The sequence below is a fragment of the Oncorhynchus mykiss genome, chromosome 30 (genome assembly GCF_057628025.1).
Source record: "Oncorhynchus mykiss isolate SJ-2025 chromosome 30, ASM5762802v1, whole genome shotgun sequence".
In the NCBI taxonomy this organism is placed as follows: domain Eukaryota; kingdom Metazoa; phylum Chordata; class Actinopteri; order Salmoniformes; family Salmonidae; genus Oncorhynchus; species Oncorhynchus mykiss.
This window is the reverse complement of record NC_143051.1, coordinates 23,084,354-23,102,102: the sequence shown is the minus strand read 5'-3', so window position 1 is coordinate 23,102,102 and position 17,749 is coordinate 23,084,354. Positions and strand designations below refer to the sequence as shown.

The following is a 17,749-nucleotide window of genomic DNA, read 5'->3' as shown; positions in this document are numbered from 1 at the left end:
CTTAAATCCAAAATGGTTTTGTAGTAAATCAGTAAGAATGTCTCACCACATGTTCAAGAATGGCCTTTTCCCCTTTAAATCATCTCCAAAATATCGTTATTTTTTAACAAGCCATAGAAAGTTGGTTGGATTTTCAGTTTAATCCACCTGAAAAGACAAACATACTAATTTATTTAAAAAACTTTATTTTTTGATAACATTTTTAAAAGAGGTATAATTCTTGTCAATTAAATAATAAATAGGACTGGTGGCGTCATATTACACATGCAGCTAACACAGACATATGTAAATATCTGCTCTACCCAAAATTACAACCAACTAATTGCAGCATTACGACAAAAGTGGAAGGGGGGAAAAGTACCAACTTGTCTGTTGGCCCTGCATTAAAACCCCAAATTGGTTAAAGAAAATTGTGATAAATAAAAATATATACCAGTTACATTTAAAACCAAAAAATTGACAGCTGTGGTATATAAATAGCCAAATAGTTGGTAAGAGATTTTCTATGTACCGAATCCATGGCACATGGTTTATCAATTGACACGCAAAATGGGGCCGGATTCAAAGCTTAGAATTTTTCAATTTAAATTACTAAACAAAATTCTTGCAACCAGTAGAATTATATATATATATATATATATATATATATATGGTGGATACAATCTTCCCAACTCTGCAGATTTTTCAGCGAGGGGGCAGAGTCATTAGATCATTTATTTTGGTAAATATATTCCACAGATTCTCAATTGGATTGGGGTCTTAGGCCATTCCAAGACATTTAAATGTTTCCTGGTGGAAGGTGAACCTCCGTCTCAGTCTCAAATCTCTGGAAGACTTAAACAAGATTCCCTAAAGAATATCCTTGTATTTAGCGCCATCCATCATTCCTTCAATTCTGACCAGTCCCTGCCGATGAAAAACATCCCCACAGCATGATGCTGCCACCAGCATGCTTCACTGTGGGGATGGTGTTCTCTGGGTGATGGGAGGTGTTGGGTTTGCGCCAGAGATAGCGTTTTCCTTGGCCAAAAAGCTCAATTTTAGTCTCATCTGACCAGAGTACCTACTTCCATATGTTTGGGGAGTCTCCCACATGGTTTTTGGCAAACAGCAAACTCGTTTGTTAATTTTTTTCTTTAAGCAATGCCTTTTTTCTGGCCACTCTTCCATAAAGACCAGCTCCGTGGAGTGTACTGCTTAAAGTGGACAGATACTCCAATCTCCGCTGTGGAGCTTTGCAGCTCCTTCAGGGTTATCTTTGGTCTCTTTGTTGCCTCTCTGATTAATGCCCTCCTTGCCTGGTCCGTGAGTTTTGGTGGGTTCTTTTTTATAACCCATCTCCGATCTATACTTCTCCACAACGTTGTCCTTGAACTGTTTGGAGAGCTCCTTGGGCTTCATGGTGCCGCTTGCTTGATGGTACCCCTTGCTTAGTAGTGTTGCAGACTCTGGGCCTTTCAGAACAGGTGTATATATACGGAGATCATGTGAGAGATCATGTGACACTTAGATTGCACGCAGGTGGACTTTATTTAACTAATTATGTGACTTCTGAAGGTAATTGGTTGCACCAGATCATATTTAGGGGCTTCATAGCAAAGGGGGTGAATACATATGCACGCAGCTGTTTTCCCTTTTTAATTTTATTTAAACAGGTTATTTTTTTCATTTCATTTCACCAATTTGGACTATTTTGTGTATGTCCATTACATGAAATCCAAATAAAAATATATTTATATTACAGGTTGTAATGCAACAAAATAGGAGAAACGGCAAGGGGGATGAATACTTTTGCAAGGCAGTGCAGCAGCCGCTAATGTGCTAGTGATGGCTATTTAACAGTCTTCTGGCCTTGAAAGAGAAGCTGTTTTTCAGTCTCTCAGCCCAGCTTTGATGCAACTGTACTGACCTCACCATCTGGATGATAGCAGGGTGAACAGGCAGTGGCTCGGGCGGTTGTTGTCCTTGATGATCTTTTTAGCCTTCCTGTGACATCGGCTGCTGTAGGTGTCCTGGAGGGCAGGTAGTTTGCCCCCGGTGATGCATTGAGCAAACCGCACCACCCTCTGGAGAGTCCTGCGGGTGTGCAGTTGCAGTACTAGGCGGTGATACAGCCTGACAGGATGCTCTCAATTGTGCATCGGTAAAAGCCTCAAGCTTAATGATGAGCTTGGAGGGCACTATGGTGTTGAATGCTGTGCTATAGTCAATGAACAGCATTCTTACATAGGTATTCATCTTGTCCAGATGAGCTAGGGCAGTGTGCAGTTCGATGGCGATTGCATAGTCTGTGGATCTATTGGGGCCGTAAGCATATTGAAGTGGGTCTAGGGTGGCAGGTAAGGTGGAGGTGATATGATCCTTGACTAGTCTTTCAAAGCAATTCATGATGACAGAAGTGAGTGGTACAGGGTTGATGGTCATGTAGTTCAGTTACCTTTGCTTTCTTGGGTACAGGAACAATGGGGGACAATGGAATGGGATAGGGGGAGTGAATATGCCCGTAAACACTCCATCCAGACGTCAGGGCCAGCAGCCTTGCAAGGGTTAACTAGCAAGACGTCAGTGTCAGAGAGGTGGCTGGTATTCCCTTTGTAGTCCGTGGTCTGTAGACCCTGCCATTTATGTCTGGTGTCTGAGCCTATGAATTGCGACTCCACTTTGCCTCTATACTGACGTTTTGCCTGGTTATGAACATTTCAAATCAGTAGGTCTACAATTGTAGCGACAATTGAAAATAATTAGCTGATTTTGGAGGACATGTATTAGTCATAGGAATGCCTGAAATAGCATAGTACTGCTTTTTAATATTATTACCTCAAAACGTAACAAGGACATATAGAAGTACTTTCTTCTACTTTATATATTTTTAAATTTAGTGCGAGGACCAATCGACATGTCAATTTAGTCGCGGTTAAAAAAAAAAACTTTGCAACGCGAAGTTATGGATTTGTATTGTTTGTTGTAGGCGTTGATCGGTTCATGGCTAGAAGGGATCCAGCTTTTGTCAAATAACGTCAGATTTGACTTTTCGTGGCAGGTTAGGATAATTAACGTTGCTGGTTAGCTACAACGCATTAACTTGACAAAAACGGGATCCCTTCTAGCTATATCCCGTTGTCCGAGGTGACTAAAACTTTTATTTATTTTCTGACTACTCGTCAGCTGACAAAGACGTCATCATCTGAAACGTACTGCGCATGTCAGGTTGGTTGACAACAAGAACTGCATGACCTGAAAGGATTGGTAGGAAAAACAACTTGTTTTCTGGTAAGACGGACAATAATAATTTCACTTCACCGTAGAATAAATAGTATGCTGTTAAATATATTTTATTCCAGCGCGTATAGCAAACAAGACTGACCTGCTTTGTTGATGCTAGCTAGCAGCGGGTTGGACGTTCCAACAGGAATCTGTTCCAAAAATTAAATAACAAGGTTGTATAGCGGCAGAATAAGATACCGGGTAGGAAGTGGGCTATTTCATTACGTTTTTCACTCACCACGTTTATTCCGAAAAAAATGTATGTCATTACTTTGGTAGCCTATGGACACACATTAAGAATAGGCTACGGTGATGCCTATTCGGCAGCTAGTTAGCTAGGCGAATTGAGCATGCTACTTTATATAACGTTATGCGTTGTTTGCTGGCAACCCTGTACTTTACCAAGTTTTTGGAACAGATTCCTGTTGGAACGTTCCACACATTATACCCACCCGCTAACAGCTGCTATCGTTGGCTAGCCTCCTAACGTTATCCTTTTGCTTCCTTTTTTCTAGCTAGTTAACCAGTTTGTTATGATAGTTCATTTACTAGCTAACTTAGTTTACAAACCAGTCGACAGTCAACTGACATTCTTGCTAACTGATGAGTAATTTTAATGAATGGCAATGCCATACAACTAGCTAGTTAGCATAATTTGCACGATGAGTGGACCAGTGACTTAAACAAAGATTAACTTGTCCGTTTGTTAACCAAATCATGTTAGCTAGCTTATCTAGCTATAGAACCTGTAGCTAGCTATAGACCTTGTTATTTGGCGATTTCTTGTTGATTTGAAGAAGTCAGCCTGCCAATGTTACCCAATCAATGTCTAGATAGCTAACTAACTTCTATTTCTGTCTCAGTTTGTCAAATGCCGATTGATGTGTAGCAGTTAGCTACGAGCACAGCATTGGTTGGCTAACCCTCCTCCTGGAGAGCTACTGCTGGCTGTACAGTAAAGGCTTTCTTTTATCTAGCCCTGTTCTAATACGCATCCAGTAAGACAACATATAGGGATGAAGGCCGTCACTTAGTTAACGAACACTTTTGAAAACATTTATTGTGGGACTTACCTTTCCCAACAAGGTACTCTTGAAGAAAACAAAGGTAAAGTATATGATTTAAAATGCTTTTATTATCGTGGCATTTCGGTATGTGTATGTACAGTTGAAGTTGGAAGTTTACATACACTTATGTTGGAGTCATTAAAACTCGTTTTTCAACCACTCCACAAATTTCTTGTTAAACTATAGTTTTGGCAAGTCGGTTAGGACATCTACATTGTGCATGGCACAATCATTTTTCCAACAATTGTTTACAGACAGATTATTTCACTTGTAATTCACTGTATCACAATTCCTGTGGGTCAGAAGTTTACATACACTAAGTTGTGCCTTTAAACAGCTTGGTAAATTCCAGAAAATGATGTCATGACTTTAGAAGCTTCTGAGAGGCTAATTTAGATAATTTGAGTCAATTGGAGGTGTACCTGTGGATGTATTTCAAGGCCTACCTTCAAATGCAGTGCCTTTTGCTTGACATCATGGGAAAATCAAAAGAAATCAGCCAAGACCTCAGAAAAAAATTGCACACCTTCACAAGTCTGGTTCATCCTTGGGAGCAATTTCCAAATGCCTGAAGGTACAATGTTCATCGGTACAAACAATAGTCCTCTGGTCTGATGGAACAAAAATAGAACTGTTTGGCCATAATGACCATCGTTATGGTTGGAGGAAAAAGGGGGAGTCTTGCAAGCTGAAGAATACCATCCCAACCGTGAAGCACAGGGGTGGCAGCATCATGTTGTGGGGGTGCTTTGCTGCAGGAGGGACTGCAGGCGGCACGTCACAAAATGGATGGCATCAGGAAGGAGAATTGTGGATATATTGAAGCAACACCTCAAGACATCAGCCAGAAAGTTAAAGCTTGGTTGCAAATGGGTCTTCCAAATGGACAATGACCCCCAAGCAAAGTTGTGGCAAAATGGCTTAAGGACAATAAAGTCAAGGTATTGGAGTTGCTATAACCTTAATCCTTTAGAACATTTGTGGGCAGAACTGAAAAAGCGTGTGCCTGACTGAGTTACACCAGCTCTGTCAGGTGGAATGGGCCAAAATTCACCCAACTTATTGTGGGAAGCTTGTGGAAGGCTACCCAAAACATTTGACCCAAGTTAAACCATTTTTAAAGGCAATGCTACCAAATACACTCAATTAGTATGTAAACTTCTGACCCAGTGGAATTTGATGAAAGAAATATATAAAATAAATACATCGCTCTCCTATTATTCTTGCATTTCACATTCTTAAAATAAAGTGGTGACCTAAAACAGGGAATTTGTGGTGACCTAACTGACCTAAAACAGGGAATTTTTACTAGGATTAAATGTCAGGAATTGTGAAACTGAGTTTAAATGTATTTGGCTAAGGTGTATGTAAACTTCCGACTTCAACTGTATGTGTGTATATAAACGCAGCAAAAAAAGAAACGTCCCCTTTTCAGGACCCTCTTTCAAAGATAATTCGTAAAAATCCAATAACTTCACAGATCTTAATTGTAAAGGGTTTAAACACGGTTTCCCATGCTTGTTCAAAGAACCATAAACAATTAATGAACATGCACCTGTGGAACGGTCGTTAAGACACTAATAGCTTACAGAAGGTAGGCAATTCAAGTCACAGTTATGAAAAATTAGGACACTAAAGAGGCCTTTCTACTGACTCTGGAAAAACACCAAAAGACACCCAGGGTCCCTGCTCATCTGTCTGAATGTGCCTTAGGCATGCTGCAAGGAGGCATGAGGACTGCAGATGTGGCCAGGGCAATAAATTGCAACGGCTGTACTGTGAAATGCCTGAGACAGGACGGACAGCTGAGCTTACTCGCAGTGGCAGACCATGTGTAACAACACCTGCACAGGATCGGTACATCCAAACATCACACCTGTGGGACAGGTACAGGATGGCAACAACTGCCTGAGTTACACCAGGAACGCACAATCCCTCCATCAGTACTCAGACTGTCCGGAATAGGCTGAGAGAGGCTGGACTGAGGGCTTGTAGGTCTGTTAAGGCATGTCCTCACCAGACATCACCGGCAAAATCCAACCGTCGCTGGATCAGACAGGACTGGCAAAAAGTGCTCTTCACTAACGAGTTGCGGTTTTGTCTCACCAGGTGTGATGGTCAGATTAACGTTTATCATCGAAGGATGAGCGTTACACCGAGGCCTGTACTCTGGAGCGGGATCGAGGTGGAGTGTCCGTCATCGTCTGTGGCGGTGTGCCACAGCATCATCGGACTGAGCTTGTTGTCATTGCAGGCCATCTCAACGCTGTGCGTTACAGGGAAGACGATATCCTCCCTTGTGTGGTATCCTTCCTGCAGGCTCATCCTGACTTGACCCTCCAGCATGACAATGCCACCAGCCATACTGCTCGTTCTGTGCGTGATTTCCTGCAAATCAGGAATGTCAGTGTTCTGCCATGTCCAGCGACGGGCCCGGATCTCAATCTCATTGACCACATCTGGGACCTGTTGGAACGGAGGGTGAGGGTTAGGGCAACACCCCCCCCCCCCCCCCCAGAAATGTCTGGGAACTTGCAGGTGCCTTGGTAGAAGAGTGGGGGTAACCTCTCACAGCAAGAACTGGCAAATATGGTGCAGTCCATGAGGAGGAGATGCACTGCAGTACTTAATGCAGCTGGTGGCCACACCAGATACTGACTGTTACTTTAGATTTTTACTCCCCCTTTGTTCAGGGACACATTATTCAATTTCTGTTGGTCACATGTCTGGGGAACTTGTTCAGTTTGTCTCAGTTGTTGAATTTTGTTATGTTCATACAAATATTTACATGTTAAGTTTTCTGAAAATACCACTGTTGACAGTGAGAGGACTTTTCTTTTTTGTGTTGTGTGTGTGTTTGCCTCAAACATGACAAACAAACGCCAACCGGTAACCTCTGACCCTCCAGCTGTCACCATGGGGAAAGCCCTCTCCCTCCTGCCCAAGCAGGCATGCCATGAAGACTCCCATGACAGCCTGACCACCACCCAGGAGGATGATGGGAAGAGAGAGGATGTGTCCCAGTTCCCCTACGTAGAGTTCACAGGCCGCGACAGCGTCACATGTCCCAGCTGCCAGGGCACTGGGAGGATACCTAGAGGTGAGCAACACACACCTATGTGGAGTTCACTGGCAGGGACAGCGTCAGATGTCCCAGCTGTCAGGGTACAGACTGGATACCTGGAGGTAAACAGGATTTAAGATGCTATACCATTTGAATGAATATGACTGGGTAAGAGTTTTGTTCTGTTCAGTGTCACAGTCAGACTGCAGTTGATGATGTGTGTGATAGAATCACTCTGTGAGCTTGAGGGAAACATTGACTGAATTTGGCATATGAATGACTCATGCTTTGCCTGTAAACTCACTGTAATCAAGCTGCGGTGTTTGTGGTTCATGATTTTTATCCCCAGAGCCTGGTGAATTTCCCCTCTGAGGGATAATGTTGTACAGTATTGCCTAGGGATGTGAATCTCTTATTTCAAGCATGACTCAATAAGTATCTAGATAAATACGTTAGCTCTGACACAATACAGGAACAATACTTTTAGTCTGAAACGATTCGGTTTGATAAGTGGAACGAATCGATTCAGTAAAATTCAAATCTGATCCTGATCAAGTTGGACCTCTTTGAGCTGGATCTGTCTGAGATTACTTCTCTGAGGTGTGTGCGTGTGTGTGTGTGTGTCAGAGAATGAGTTATATGTTGAGCTGAGCCATAGGGCAGACTGAGCATTTAGGCCTTTTGTCCCCCACTTTGTATCTGAAATCCCCATCGACTGATTAACTTGTCATTTTATCACATCAAAAATGTGTTGAAAGTAATATGTTTATATTTATGTGTAGAACTTAGCTATGACTAGCTATGATTTTTTGGTAGGACAAAACGTCCCAATATCAATATATATCTGCTGATTATAGCCTACTGTTTTTACAGTGAGGAAAAAGTGACATTTTCCCACACTAAGTTCTCATAAATTGCCATTGTGCTCCAAATGTTAATTTGTGACAATAATGAGATCATTAGATGGGCTGCAAGTATTCTGATAAGCATGATATTCCCTTTGTCATCCTATATATCGGTGCAATTTTCGGGCCGATATAGCTATCTTTCAGTAAAAGGCCAATATCAACCGATGATATCGGTGAAACTACATATCGGTCGAGCCCTAAGTTTATAGTCTATCAGTTGGTGGTTAAAACCAACTGCTAGAACAGGTAGTCTCCACTGGTGGGTGTGATGTGACATGCCGTAATATCCTCAAACAAGTGTATGAATATCTTGTTCCAAAGTTCAAATACTTTTCTGTTTTGTGTGACAAAACTATGGGTACCGCGTGGGGTTTTGTAGCCTAGGGAGAAACTGTCAGGGCAGTAAGACTGTTGGAACTTGTACTCCCTCTCCCTTTGACTGTCATAATGCCAAGAATCAGTATATACCTATATTCACAACAGTCATAAATTATTTCACAATTTTAATGAAACCAATCTAATGGATAATAAGCTATTTGAGATTTTATTTTCCCTCCCAAGGCGACACAGGTGCCAATAGCATAGGAGAAAAATCAACCAAACCCTAGGAACACCACATGATGAAACACAGACCAAAACCCACACACAGATTCTGGCACAACATGAACACAAACATGCACAATTATTAATAACCCCTGGGTTTTATAGGAAAAACACTGCAGCTGTGAAGTCACGCCTTCATGTCTGCATGACAAATAACTTGTCTGTGCTACTTCACAGCTCTGTTCTCCTCTCTGAAGCACATGCATATTTGGAACCAGGCTATCTCTGAGGTTTTGCTGTGTGTTTTCCTGCTGTCCTGTAATGACCTCTTCTTTAAGCCTCCCAACCTTAATTATCAAGTAAACAGTTTAATTTATTTATCGAATATCGGTGGAATTATCGGCCGGTTTCGAACAATTGGTAAAATAGCCTTATTTGCCAATAATATCGGTGAAATTATTTATCAGTCAGGTTCTTGCTATGAATTAATATAGCACAGCTTCAGATTTCATTAGAACTTTACAGATGAGAGCTGCTCTTCTCCCGCTCTGACTATAGGCCTACAGTACAGCTCACAAAAATGGTTGGTGTCCTTGTTATGAAATTACAACTTCATGTAAAAATGACCAAATGCACTGACTGTTAAAAGCAAAACAATTTTATGGTGAACCTGGCAATCGAAAAAGTCACCCAACTTATAAAGCCTATGATTTTACATTGCCAAAGCCATTTTACAATAATTTGAATGCTGAAGGTGCTGCGCAGATATTAGAGGCTCTCGTTGGTGCGAGCAGCTGAGCTCTGTACAGTTATCTGACTTGGAGGTCAATGACTGACATGCTTATTTAAATAGCTACTGAAGGAGAGGCCGCATCAATTCGGTCACAAAAGATTTAGGTATTTTCGTATTAGGGAAATAATAGGTTATGAATTGCCGGTTCACTGTTTTTTACTCATAACATTTTAAACGATTTTCTGACTGATTCACGCCACATTTGGATCAGTTTAGGGTCCTGCGAACCGATGCACTCGTATCGTAGGCATCGGTCCCTGGATCAATGGTTTATCAGTGAATTGTTACATCCCTAGTGTTGCTGTTATGTTGTGCTGTAGTTGTGTCCGATGATTAGCCTAAGTGTTGTAAATGTTTCCTTGCATTATGCAGGCCAAGAGAACCAGCTTGTAGCATTGATCCCATACAGTGACCAGAGACTCAGGCCCAGGAGAACGTAAGTGTAATGTCGTGGTTGGGTTGATATCTCTAGGCTAAACGTAGCTGTTCCTTTCTTGTTATAATGTTCTTTGTACCCTGCCATTGTCAAACTGCTATTTAACTGCTGACCCTGCCATTTGTTCTCCTGCCTCTCCACAGAAAGCTGTATGTGATGTCCTCGGTGGTTGTGTGTCTGCTGCTGTCCAGCCTGGCTGTCTTCTTCCTGTTCCCTCGTACCATAGACGTCTCCTACGTGGGCGTCAAGTCGATCTTCGTCACCTATGACGAGGACAAGAGGATTGTCTATCTCAACGTGACTGTGAGCCTCTCCTCTGGTCTAACTACATGATGATTTGGGTCACATTGTGGACAGTCACAGGAGGAGACTGCTTTTCCTTATCAACCTGTACTATCCTAAAGTTGGCCATGTTTGGGCAAATGAGTTTGGTCACAAATGTTGCAGGACTCTAGGTATTCTGCCATCCCCTGTAATTTTGTATTAACTCCTAAACTGTTCCTGGTTTGCCGCACTGGCCAACTCTGGCTTCAAACTGCTCAGTGTGTGTGTTTCTCTGAGGGTAAAATTATAAGGTATTCATTCTTCTTCCTTCCAGAACACTCTGAACATTACCAATAACAACTACTACAGTGTAGAGGTGTCCAACGTCACAGCCCAAGTCCAGTTCTCCAAGACAGTGATTGGGAAGTCCCGCATCAATAACATCACTGCTATTAGTCCTCTGGGCATGGAGCAGGTACACAACTCTGTAATAGCATGGCAACAGGGCGTTAACAGCGCACTAGCAACAATGTAAAAGTTGTGGTAACAACTCTATCATCATTATTGGACATGCAGCAGAAAGTCCTGTTTCACTAAATTCAAGAGCCAACAAGCCATAGCTGTTTTTAGTGGACTCAGACCCCTATTCCTGGTCCTAAGTTGCTCAACTTGTCACATTATGTATTTTGGCACTTCAAATACTTTCTCCTGGTCATCTTTTTGATCATAACCCTGTGTGTTGTTCCCAGGTTGATTACATGGTTCCCACCATCCTAGCAGATGAGATGAGCTACATGTAGTAAGTACAGCACACCCCAACACAGCACATAGCTTTTTGAGAACACGGAACCTGATAAAGACCTCATGGTCGAGACTTTGTTTCAATAAATCCTATGTGAGTACAGATTGCAGCCTGCTTTTAGTTTTTGCTTAACCTTGTCCCCAGGCTCATATAGAGCCTGAAAACCGTGTGGAACAAAGTCAGACTTGAAAGGGGCATGTTGTAGTTGAGGTGGGAGAGGGACAGCCTGCCATAGCTGGATTAGATGAATTTGGGCATATAAACTTTATATGTGAAAACAAATTCTTAGATTCATACTTTCTGATTTCCCCAACTCCCTTTCGTTCATTGTTTAGCTTATCACTTGTGCTGCTCCTGCTTTAAAATCCACAACATGGAGGGGAGGTTCAAGGGTTACGCTAGATGGTGATGGACTGAGACATCAGCCAATGAAAATCCAGCGGGACCTTTTCCCACTCTTGCCATAGGCTCCATTCAAGTCCATTTCTGAAACCCAATGAAACCAGACGGTTCGACAGAGTAAAAGCCGGCTGGTGGACAAATGTAACTTTTTGTTCATCACATGAAACTGACTGAAGTGTCTGTTCCTCTGTGTCCTAGTGATTACTGCAGCCTGCAGACCATAAAGGTTCACAACATCGTTGTCATGATGCAGTAAGTACCTCCCTTTTATCATTCTCACAGGACCACGAGGCCTTTCTCCCATGTCATACGTATTAATGTACTCAGAACAGTTAGTCAACCTTGTTCTGTGTGGTTAATGACCTCCCTTTATTAATAAGGAACTTTTCTGATACCGTCCTCTATTCATACAGAATGGAAATAGACCTAATCCCATATCCAACCAATATCCTCTTTTGTATTTTTCTATATTGACTGGATGTGATCACATCCCTGCTTGTTATTCTCCTAAAGGGTACAAAAAAAGCCATTTGAATGAAATTAAATCCTCTTGTTGTTTTCAGGGTGACGGTGACGACGATGTACTTTGGCCACATGGAGCAGGTCACGCAGGAGATGTACCAGTATGTAGACTGTGGAGGTAACACCACCACTCTGAGGGGGGCGCAGCCCAAGGTGTCTAATGCCCCAATACCCCCAGAGTAACCCCCTTGCCCTACCTGACCTGGAGAAGTTCCTTGGAAGCTAACATCAGAGATCTTGCAGAACTACTGGTTGTTTAGGCTTGTGCTCCAGCCCTTCTCTAACACAGCTGGTCAATTGAAGGTGGTATGTTCGAGCAGGGATACGTGTTGCACCCAGTAGTTCTCCAGGAGGAGAGTTGGCCACCCCAGCCATAGATGGATCACTGTGTTTCTCCCTCCACCACCCCTCTACCGATGAAGACCCCACTGTAGATGTCATGTAATTCTGTGTTCGCTCACCATTGTGTTGGGAGTATATGCCAGGTGTGCGGTGGGGGGGATGTGTCTACAGACAAAAATATTTGTTTTTAATGTCTAAACACTAAGTACCATACTGTTTCAGTACCAAACCATTATGCACTTTATTAATGCATTTAACTTCTCATTGTGTTAATGGAACATGTTACGAAGCCACTCCACACTCCTCCAAACCACTTGAACTGTAGATGTCTGAACTAATAATCCTCAATCTATGGATGAGGATGACCTCAGACTTCTCTCAGTAAGCTGGTCTCAAATCTGTATCTCTATGATAGTCGAAGGAGTTGAACCAACAGATCTGGGACCAGTCAACTATTCTCAAAGTCGTACTTCACGTAACACATTAATAATGTGTATTATTTTGACAGGTGGATCTAGTGTATTATTTAATTCTGCTGAAAAGTCAGAGGCACAGTGAGCCAAGTCTGAAATGACACCTATATGACTATAGCACACACTACTAGGCCTCTAGCCAAAGGTAGTGCGCTATATAGGTTTCTCAAACTAAACTCTGGACCTTGAAGCCAGTTCCAATGTGCTTTGTTCATGGTTCCCTTCTAATCTGGGACTGATTTTAGACCTGGAACACCAGGTGTGTGTAATTGAATTATCAGGTAGAACAAAAAACTATCAGGCGCCGGACCTCGTAGAGAGAGTTGAATACCCCTGGTATAGGGGATAAGTCAGAATGTGGCATTTCTCATATGTATAAGCTTGTAATGACCGGGCTCTCCTCTAGAGGGCTCTCTGTACAATCTGGATTTGGACCAGTTGTTTACTAATATTACAGTTGGGTGATCCAACTGTGTTAATGTGTGATCCATTGATTGAATTAAAAGGCTTATGTCCCTAAAATTGAGTTATTTAAAGAAATTAAGATGTTAAAAGTTCCTTCCACCACTCTGTTCCCAATTGGTACAATAAAAAGATTGATTGATAGTGATTCATTATCAGTAATTGACCTCTTCCTTCTGAGTTCGTGCCTACGAGGGACTCGCATAATGTTTTGTGATACCGACCTACTGCTGACTTGAATTCGACCAACTTAGTTTTTACATGCATGAAGAGAATAACCTGCAAGGGACTTTGTACATTTTTGATAAATGACTTCCCTGCATATCAAACTCAGTTGGAGAGTTTAGAACTACCTAGATTTAATACCACGTTTGTAATATGATTCCTACCCACATTGAGGAAAACCTTTTTGAAATGTACAACTCAAATAGAAACTACCCTCTGTCATAGAAATATACCTTTCATTTCTTTATGAATTATCATACTTAGTAGTTTGCCGTTAACTAATTAGCAGTTTCCTGGGTTATCGTAGAGCACAACTTGTAACATGTGTACAGTCGTTTGTTCCTAATCAATTAATCTTGTATGGAAGAGTGGATATCTAATTTGCAGTTTCCTGGGTTATCGTAGAGCACAACATTTAACATGTGTACAGTCGTTTGTTCCTAATCAATTAATCTTGTATGGAAGAGTGGATATCTAATTAGCAGTTTCCTGGGTTATCGTAGAGCACAACATTTAACATGTGTACAGTCGTTTGTTCCTAATCAATTAATCTTGTATGGAAGAGTGGATCAGCTTTTGAATGAATGTTAGGATTGAGTGAAGACTTGCAGTACTACTGACACATCAACTAGAAAAGTGGTTTATCTGATTTAGGTTGTTCTTTCCTAATGTCTACATCTGCTGTGGGGTACTGACATTTATTTTGATTAACGGTATTTGACAATGTAAATACAAGCAATTTTTTAATGTAGTTGATGTTTTTATTATTTGCTTTTCATCATGATACATTCAAAATGGGTGATCACGATTTGTCCTACCTAGTTTAATTGCATGGTTACCCTTTCTGAAAGCGTGAATAAAGTTGTCGACATCTCATTTGTCTGTCTTGTATTTTCTTCTGTCTTTGTTCATGCCTTTTTATTTAACCAACCTCAGAGGAACTGGTAAGAAATGGAACACTCACAAGCAAATTAGCACATGAATCAGTGTGACATCACAATGCACTCATGAACCCATCGATTTGTAATAATACTGGAATTCTGACTGCATGTTTGCAAAACTTGTCTCCTGAGCAGAAGTGAACTCACACAATGTTACCATGGGGACAGTTGACAGCCAGTGGGGACAGTTTTTACATCATAAACACCATATGTGACGTCAAACACCTGTCTGCATAAATAGCCTGTTTCGGTGGCATTTGGTACATTTAATTTCCCTAGGTGGCTGAAGGTACGTTGGTAACTATGCACTTTCAGCCCAATTTGGAAGAGGATCTTTCTTTTGCCTTACAGCTAGATCATGGTAAGTTGATATTACTGATGACATGTTGATGCAAACTTGTATTGTAAATGACTTGTACACTGTCAGATGAGCTGTAACATGGCTGTAGCCTCAAGGTTGTTTGGCTTGACAGCAATGGAGCAAGAGTACCACTAGATCCTGGACCAGGCTAGTAACCAGAGTTTGAATCCCAGGGCAAACAGGGAAATCTGGAGGAATTTGCATCCAGAGAGTAGCTGGCTTCAATTTAATATGTTCTATACCCAGGACTATTGTGCCCTGGGGCAAAGCACTTACCGCCAGCTGACCCTATGCTGCTCCCAGCCTGTCGTGTGTGTGGTGCGTGTGTCAGGTTGGGTCCTTTGCTTTGACAGCGAATATGAAAGGAATGTTTCTGCGAATAGTATTGTATATTACACATATTGTCATTTATTTTTGCATTTTGTGTATGCAGGATCAGCAGTGACATTACTTGTGAACAATGCTGCCCCTTACAGTGCAGGTGGGGTATACCAGATGTACCACGCAGCACCATCGGCCTCCTGGCACGGTCTTCCTGTGTACCAAGGTTCCCCACCTCACCAGCTGGCCTTGATCACTTCAGAGACACACAGGGAGACTATTCCTATGGGTCCTGTTGAAACACCTGAGACAAGCCAGCATCAGGACGTTTTAGACTTGAGCCAGAGTTCAGAGTCTCCTGAGCCACTCAAGAGGAAGAGAAAGAAGAAGAAGAAGCATGCTGCACCTAAACAGAGGAACCCACATGGCAGCTTTGATTGGACCAGCCAAGAACACAGCACTACAGAGAAGTACAAGAGGATAATGTCACTGCTGAGGAAAGACGGGGTAGAGGTGGTGGATGAGACAGGGACTAGGGGACTAACAGACACTGACAGTGAGTCTGACCAACTTGTGAATCAAATGAGGAGAAAGAGAGCAGTGAGTAAAGGAAAAAAACAGAGCATCAAAGTGAAAAAAGCAACAGTGAAAAGTAGGAGCCGAAACCAGGCTAACCGACTAAACCGAGATTTTCAGCAATCTGACATATCCTCATCTCTGCTGGAGACACATGCCGTTGGGCCTGCACTGAAGCGGTTATTCTACCTACCAGCAGAGGGCAATGATGAGGAAGACCTGCTCGCCGAAGTGTTGGAAGAGCTCTCAGGGGTTCCAAGATACCCAGACCTCTCAGAGGAAGCTTTGAGCAACATGACCCTTTCACAATATGCCACTCTCATGAACATGTTCCCCCATCCGCAGCTTCCGCCCTTACCCGTACCCTCCTTCCTCCTTCTGCGACCTGACGTCGGCCCAGTCTATAGAGAGACTCCAGAGTTACTCACACCATCTACCCACTGCGACTGGGTCACCCATGGCAACCCCAGTGATGCCAGCTACACCAATACAGTTGGCCATTTTGAGGACCACTATCCTGCCTCTCCAGAACCTCAGCAGCCAGGTGATTCCGACTACACCAATATCTACAGCCGTTTTGGCAACCCTTTAGCTATAACTCCAGAACCCCTGCAGCCAGGTGACTACACCAATACAGGCAACCATTTGGAAGACCAATACATTGCCTTGCCTGACAATGTGGTTAGCCAATTTTTGGAGTCTGACTATATTTCCCCTGAGCCTGCCTCCTCCCCAGAGCCAGAGCTTCAGCCTTTAGTGCTGAGTGTAGAGAGGGAGCCAATGAAGAGAGAGGCCCAGAGACTGAGGCAGCAGACAGCCAGGATGACGTTATATTGCCTGGAGCACAACCCACTGGCCGACAGAGAGGACTTCACACTGGAGCGCTACCTGGACATGTTCACTGACGGAAACACAGTGACTGTGACTACGGAACATTAACCTCAGGAAATTGTATTGTGATTTTTCACCAATAAACATTTGGAATAAAGGCAACGCTCTGCTGTTGTTAATTCTAATCTAATGTACATTTGTTTGCACTTTATATAATCTGTTGTAGAGAATATAATACCATCATAATAGATTAGCTAGTGTACATACCGTCACACTGTTAGTCATTTTGATATCTCCATGTCTCAGGGAGATGAAATGTAGTTGGTGGATTTACGATTGATATCAGGCAGCAATGATGATAACATATCAGTGCTTGACATGGACTGAAATAGGCGCCGGTACTCATTTTGCTTGCTGGTACTGTTTATACTGTATTTAGGTACAGGAGCTCCACAATACTTTTTAACTAATATTCTAGAAGAGGAATAGGGGCTCAAGTATTAGAAAATGTGAGGTGTAGGAACTCCGGTAAGCTCCTACCCAAGTCGAGCACCGAGTGTTATGCCTATTCAATGGGTAAGATTCAGTATGGTGATGTTTGGAATTTAGCTGGTATTTATGATGTCGTAGCTGTTCTTTACAAAAGGAATTAAACCTCTCAAAGATCCAATTCCCAGCAGATGTTGATGTTCCTCTCTACGTTGAAACAGTGCCAGTAAGAAGTTATTGAATTCCAGTAAATGAATGATTAATAATGAGCCATCTAAAATACTTGTAATAGATGACACGACTGAGAACTTGTTTGTTTAACTGCACGTAATCACTAACTGGTGGAGTGGTCACAGCCTGTCTGTCTCTAACACAGACTTTTACTGCGTGTAATATCTGTCGTTAAATGAAGACCAAGGTGCAGTGTGGTAGGCGTACATTTTCCTTTTAATTATAAATGTTCCACCAAAAACAATAAACAACTCAACGAACGTAAAGCTAGGAGTGCAAACACATGCAACAACCAAAGACAAGATCCCACAACTTCTGGCCGCAAACCTGAACCTATAGGGGAGGGTCCGGGTGGGCATCTACCCTCGGTGGCGGCTCCGGTTCGGGCCGTAGCCCCCGCTCCCTACGCTGATCCCTCCGCTTCTGTGGAAC

The 17,749-nt window shown here is 42.4% G+C and overlaps 2 protein-coding genes across 4 annotated transcripts; both read left to right on the top strand.

Annotated features, from left to right (window-relative positions):
* The first annotated feature begins 2,608 nt into the window (after positions 1-2,608).
* Positions 2,609-14,443, top strand: LOC110488129 (transmembrane protein 106B). Of its 3 annotated transcripts, none has more exons than XM_021560159.3 (8): positions 2,609-3,270; positions 7,240-7,431; positions 10,012-10,075; positions 10,219-10,378; positions 10,674-10,814; positions 11,089-11,138; positions 11,742-11,795; positions 12,107-14,443. In XM_021560159.3, the coding sequence occupies exons 2-8, from the start codon at positions 7,248-7,250 to the stop codon at positions 12,246-12,248; spliced, it is 795 nt and encodes a 264-aa protein (XP_021415834.1). In that variant the 5' UTR covers positions 2,609-3,270; positions 7,240-7,247; the 3' UTR covers positions 12,249-14,443. The 3 variants fall into 3 exon arrangements, with proteins under 3 accessions (XP_021415834.1, XP_021415835.1, XP_090083970.1); XM_021560160.3 differs by lacking the exon at positions 2,609-3,270 and adding an exon at positions 3,335-4,371; XM_090227844.1 differs by lacking the exon at positions 2,609-3,270 and adding an exon at positions 6,529-6,812 and having other exon boundaries at positions 7,241-7,431; positions 12,107-13,490.
* Positions 14,444-14,701: 258 nt separating this feature from the next.
* LOC149970236 (uncharacterized) lies at positions 14,702-16,759 on the top strand. The gene is made up of 2 exons (XM_090228334.1): positions 14,702-14,869; positions 15,303-16,759. Exons 1-2 carry the CDS (start codon positions 14,812-14,814, stop codon positions 16,703-16,705), a joined length of 1,461 nt encoding a protein of 486 aa, XP_090084460.1. The 5' UTR covers positions 14,702-14,811; the 3' UTR covers positions 16,706-16,759.
* Positions 16,760-17,749: the final 990 nt, after the last annotated feature.

Excerpts from the sequence above, each read along its gene's own strand:
- LOC110488129 (XM_090227844.1), top strand. The coding sequence starts at position 6,676 with ATGACAATGCCACCAGCCATACTGCTCGTTCTGTGCGTGATTTCCTGC. Across the intron at positions 10,076-10,218 it reads AGACTCAGGCCCAGGAGAAC|AAAGCTGTATGTGATGTCCT; the intron begins GTAAGTGTAATG and ends GCCTCTCCACAG. Across the intron at positions 10,379-10,673 it reads TTGTCTATCTCAACGTGACT|AACACTCTGAACATTACCAA; the intron begins GTGAGCCTCTCC and ends TCTTCCTTCCAG.
- LOC149970236 (XM_090228334.1), top strand. The coding sequence starts at position 14,812 with ATGCACTTTCAGCCCAATTTGGAAGAGGATCTTTCTTTTGCCTTACAG. Across the intron at positions 14,870-15,302 it reads TGCCTTACAGCTAGATCATG|GATCAGCAGTGACATTACTT; the intron begins GTAAGTTGATAT and ends TTGTGTATGCAG.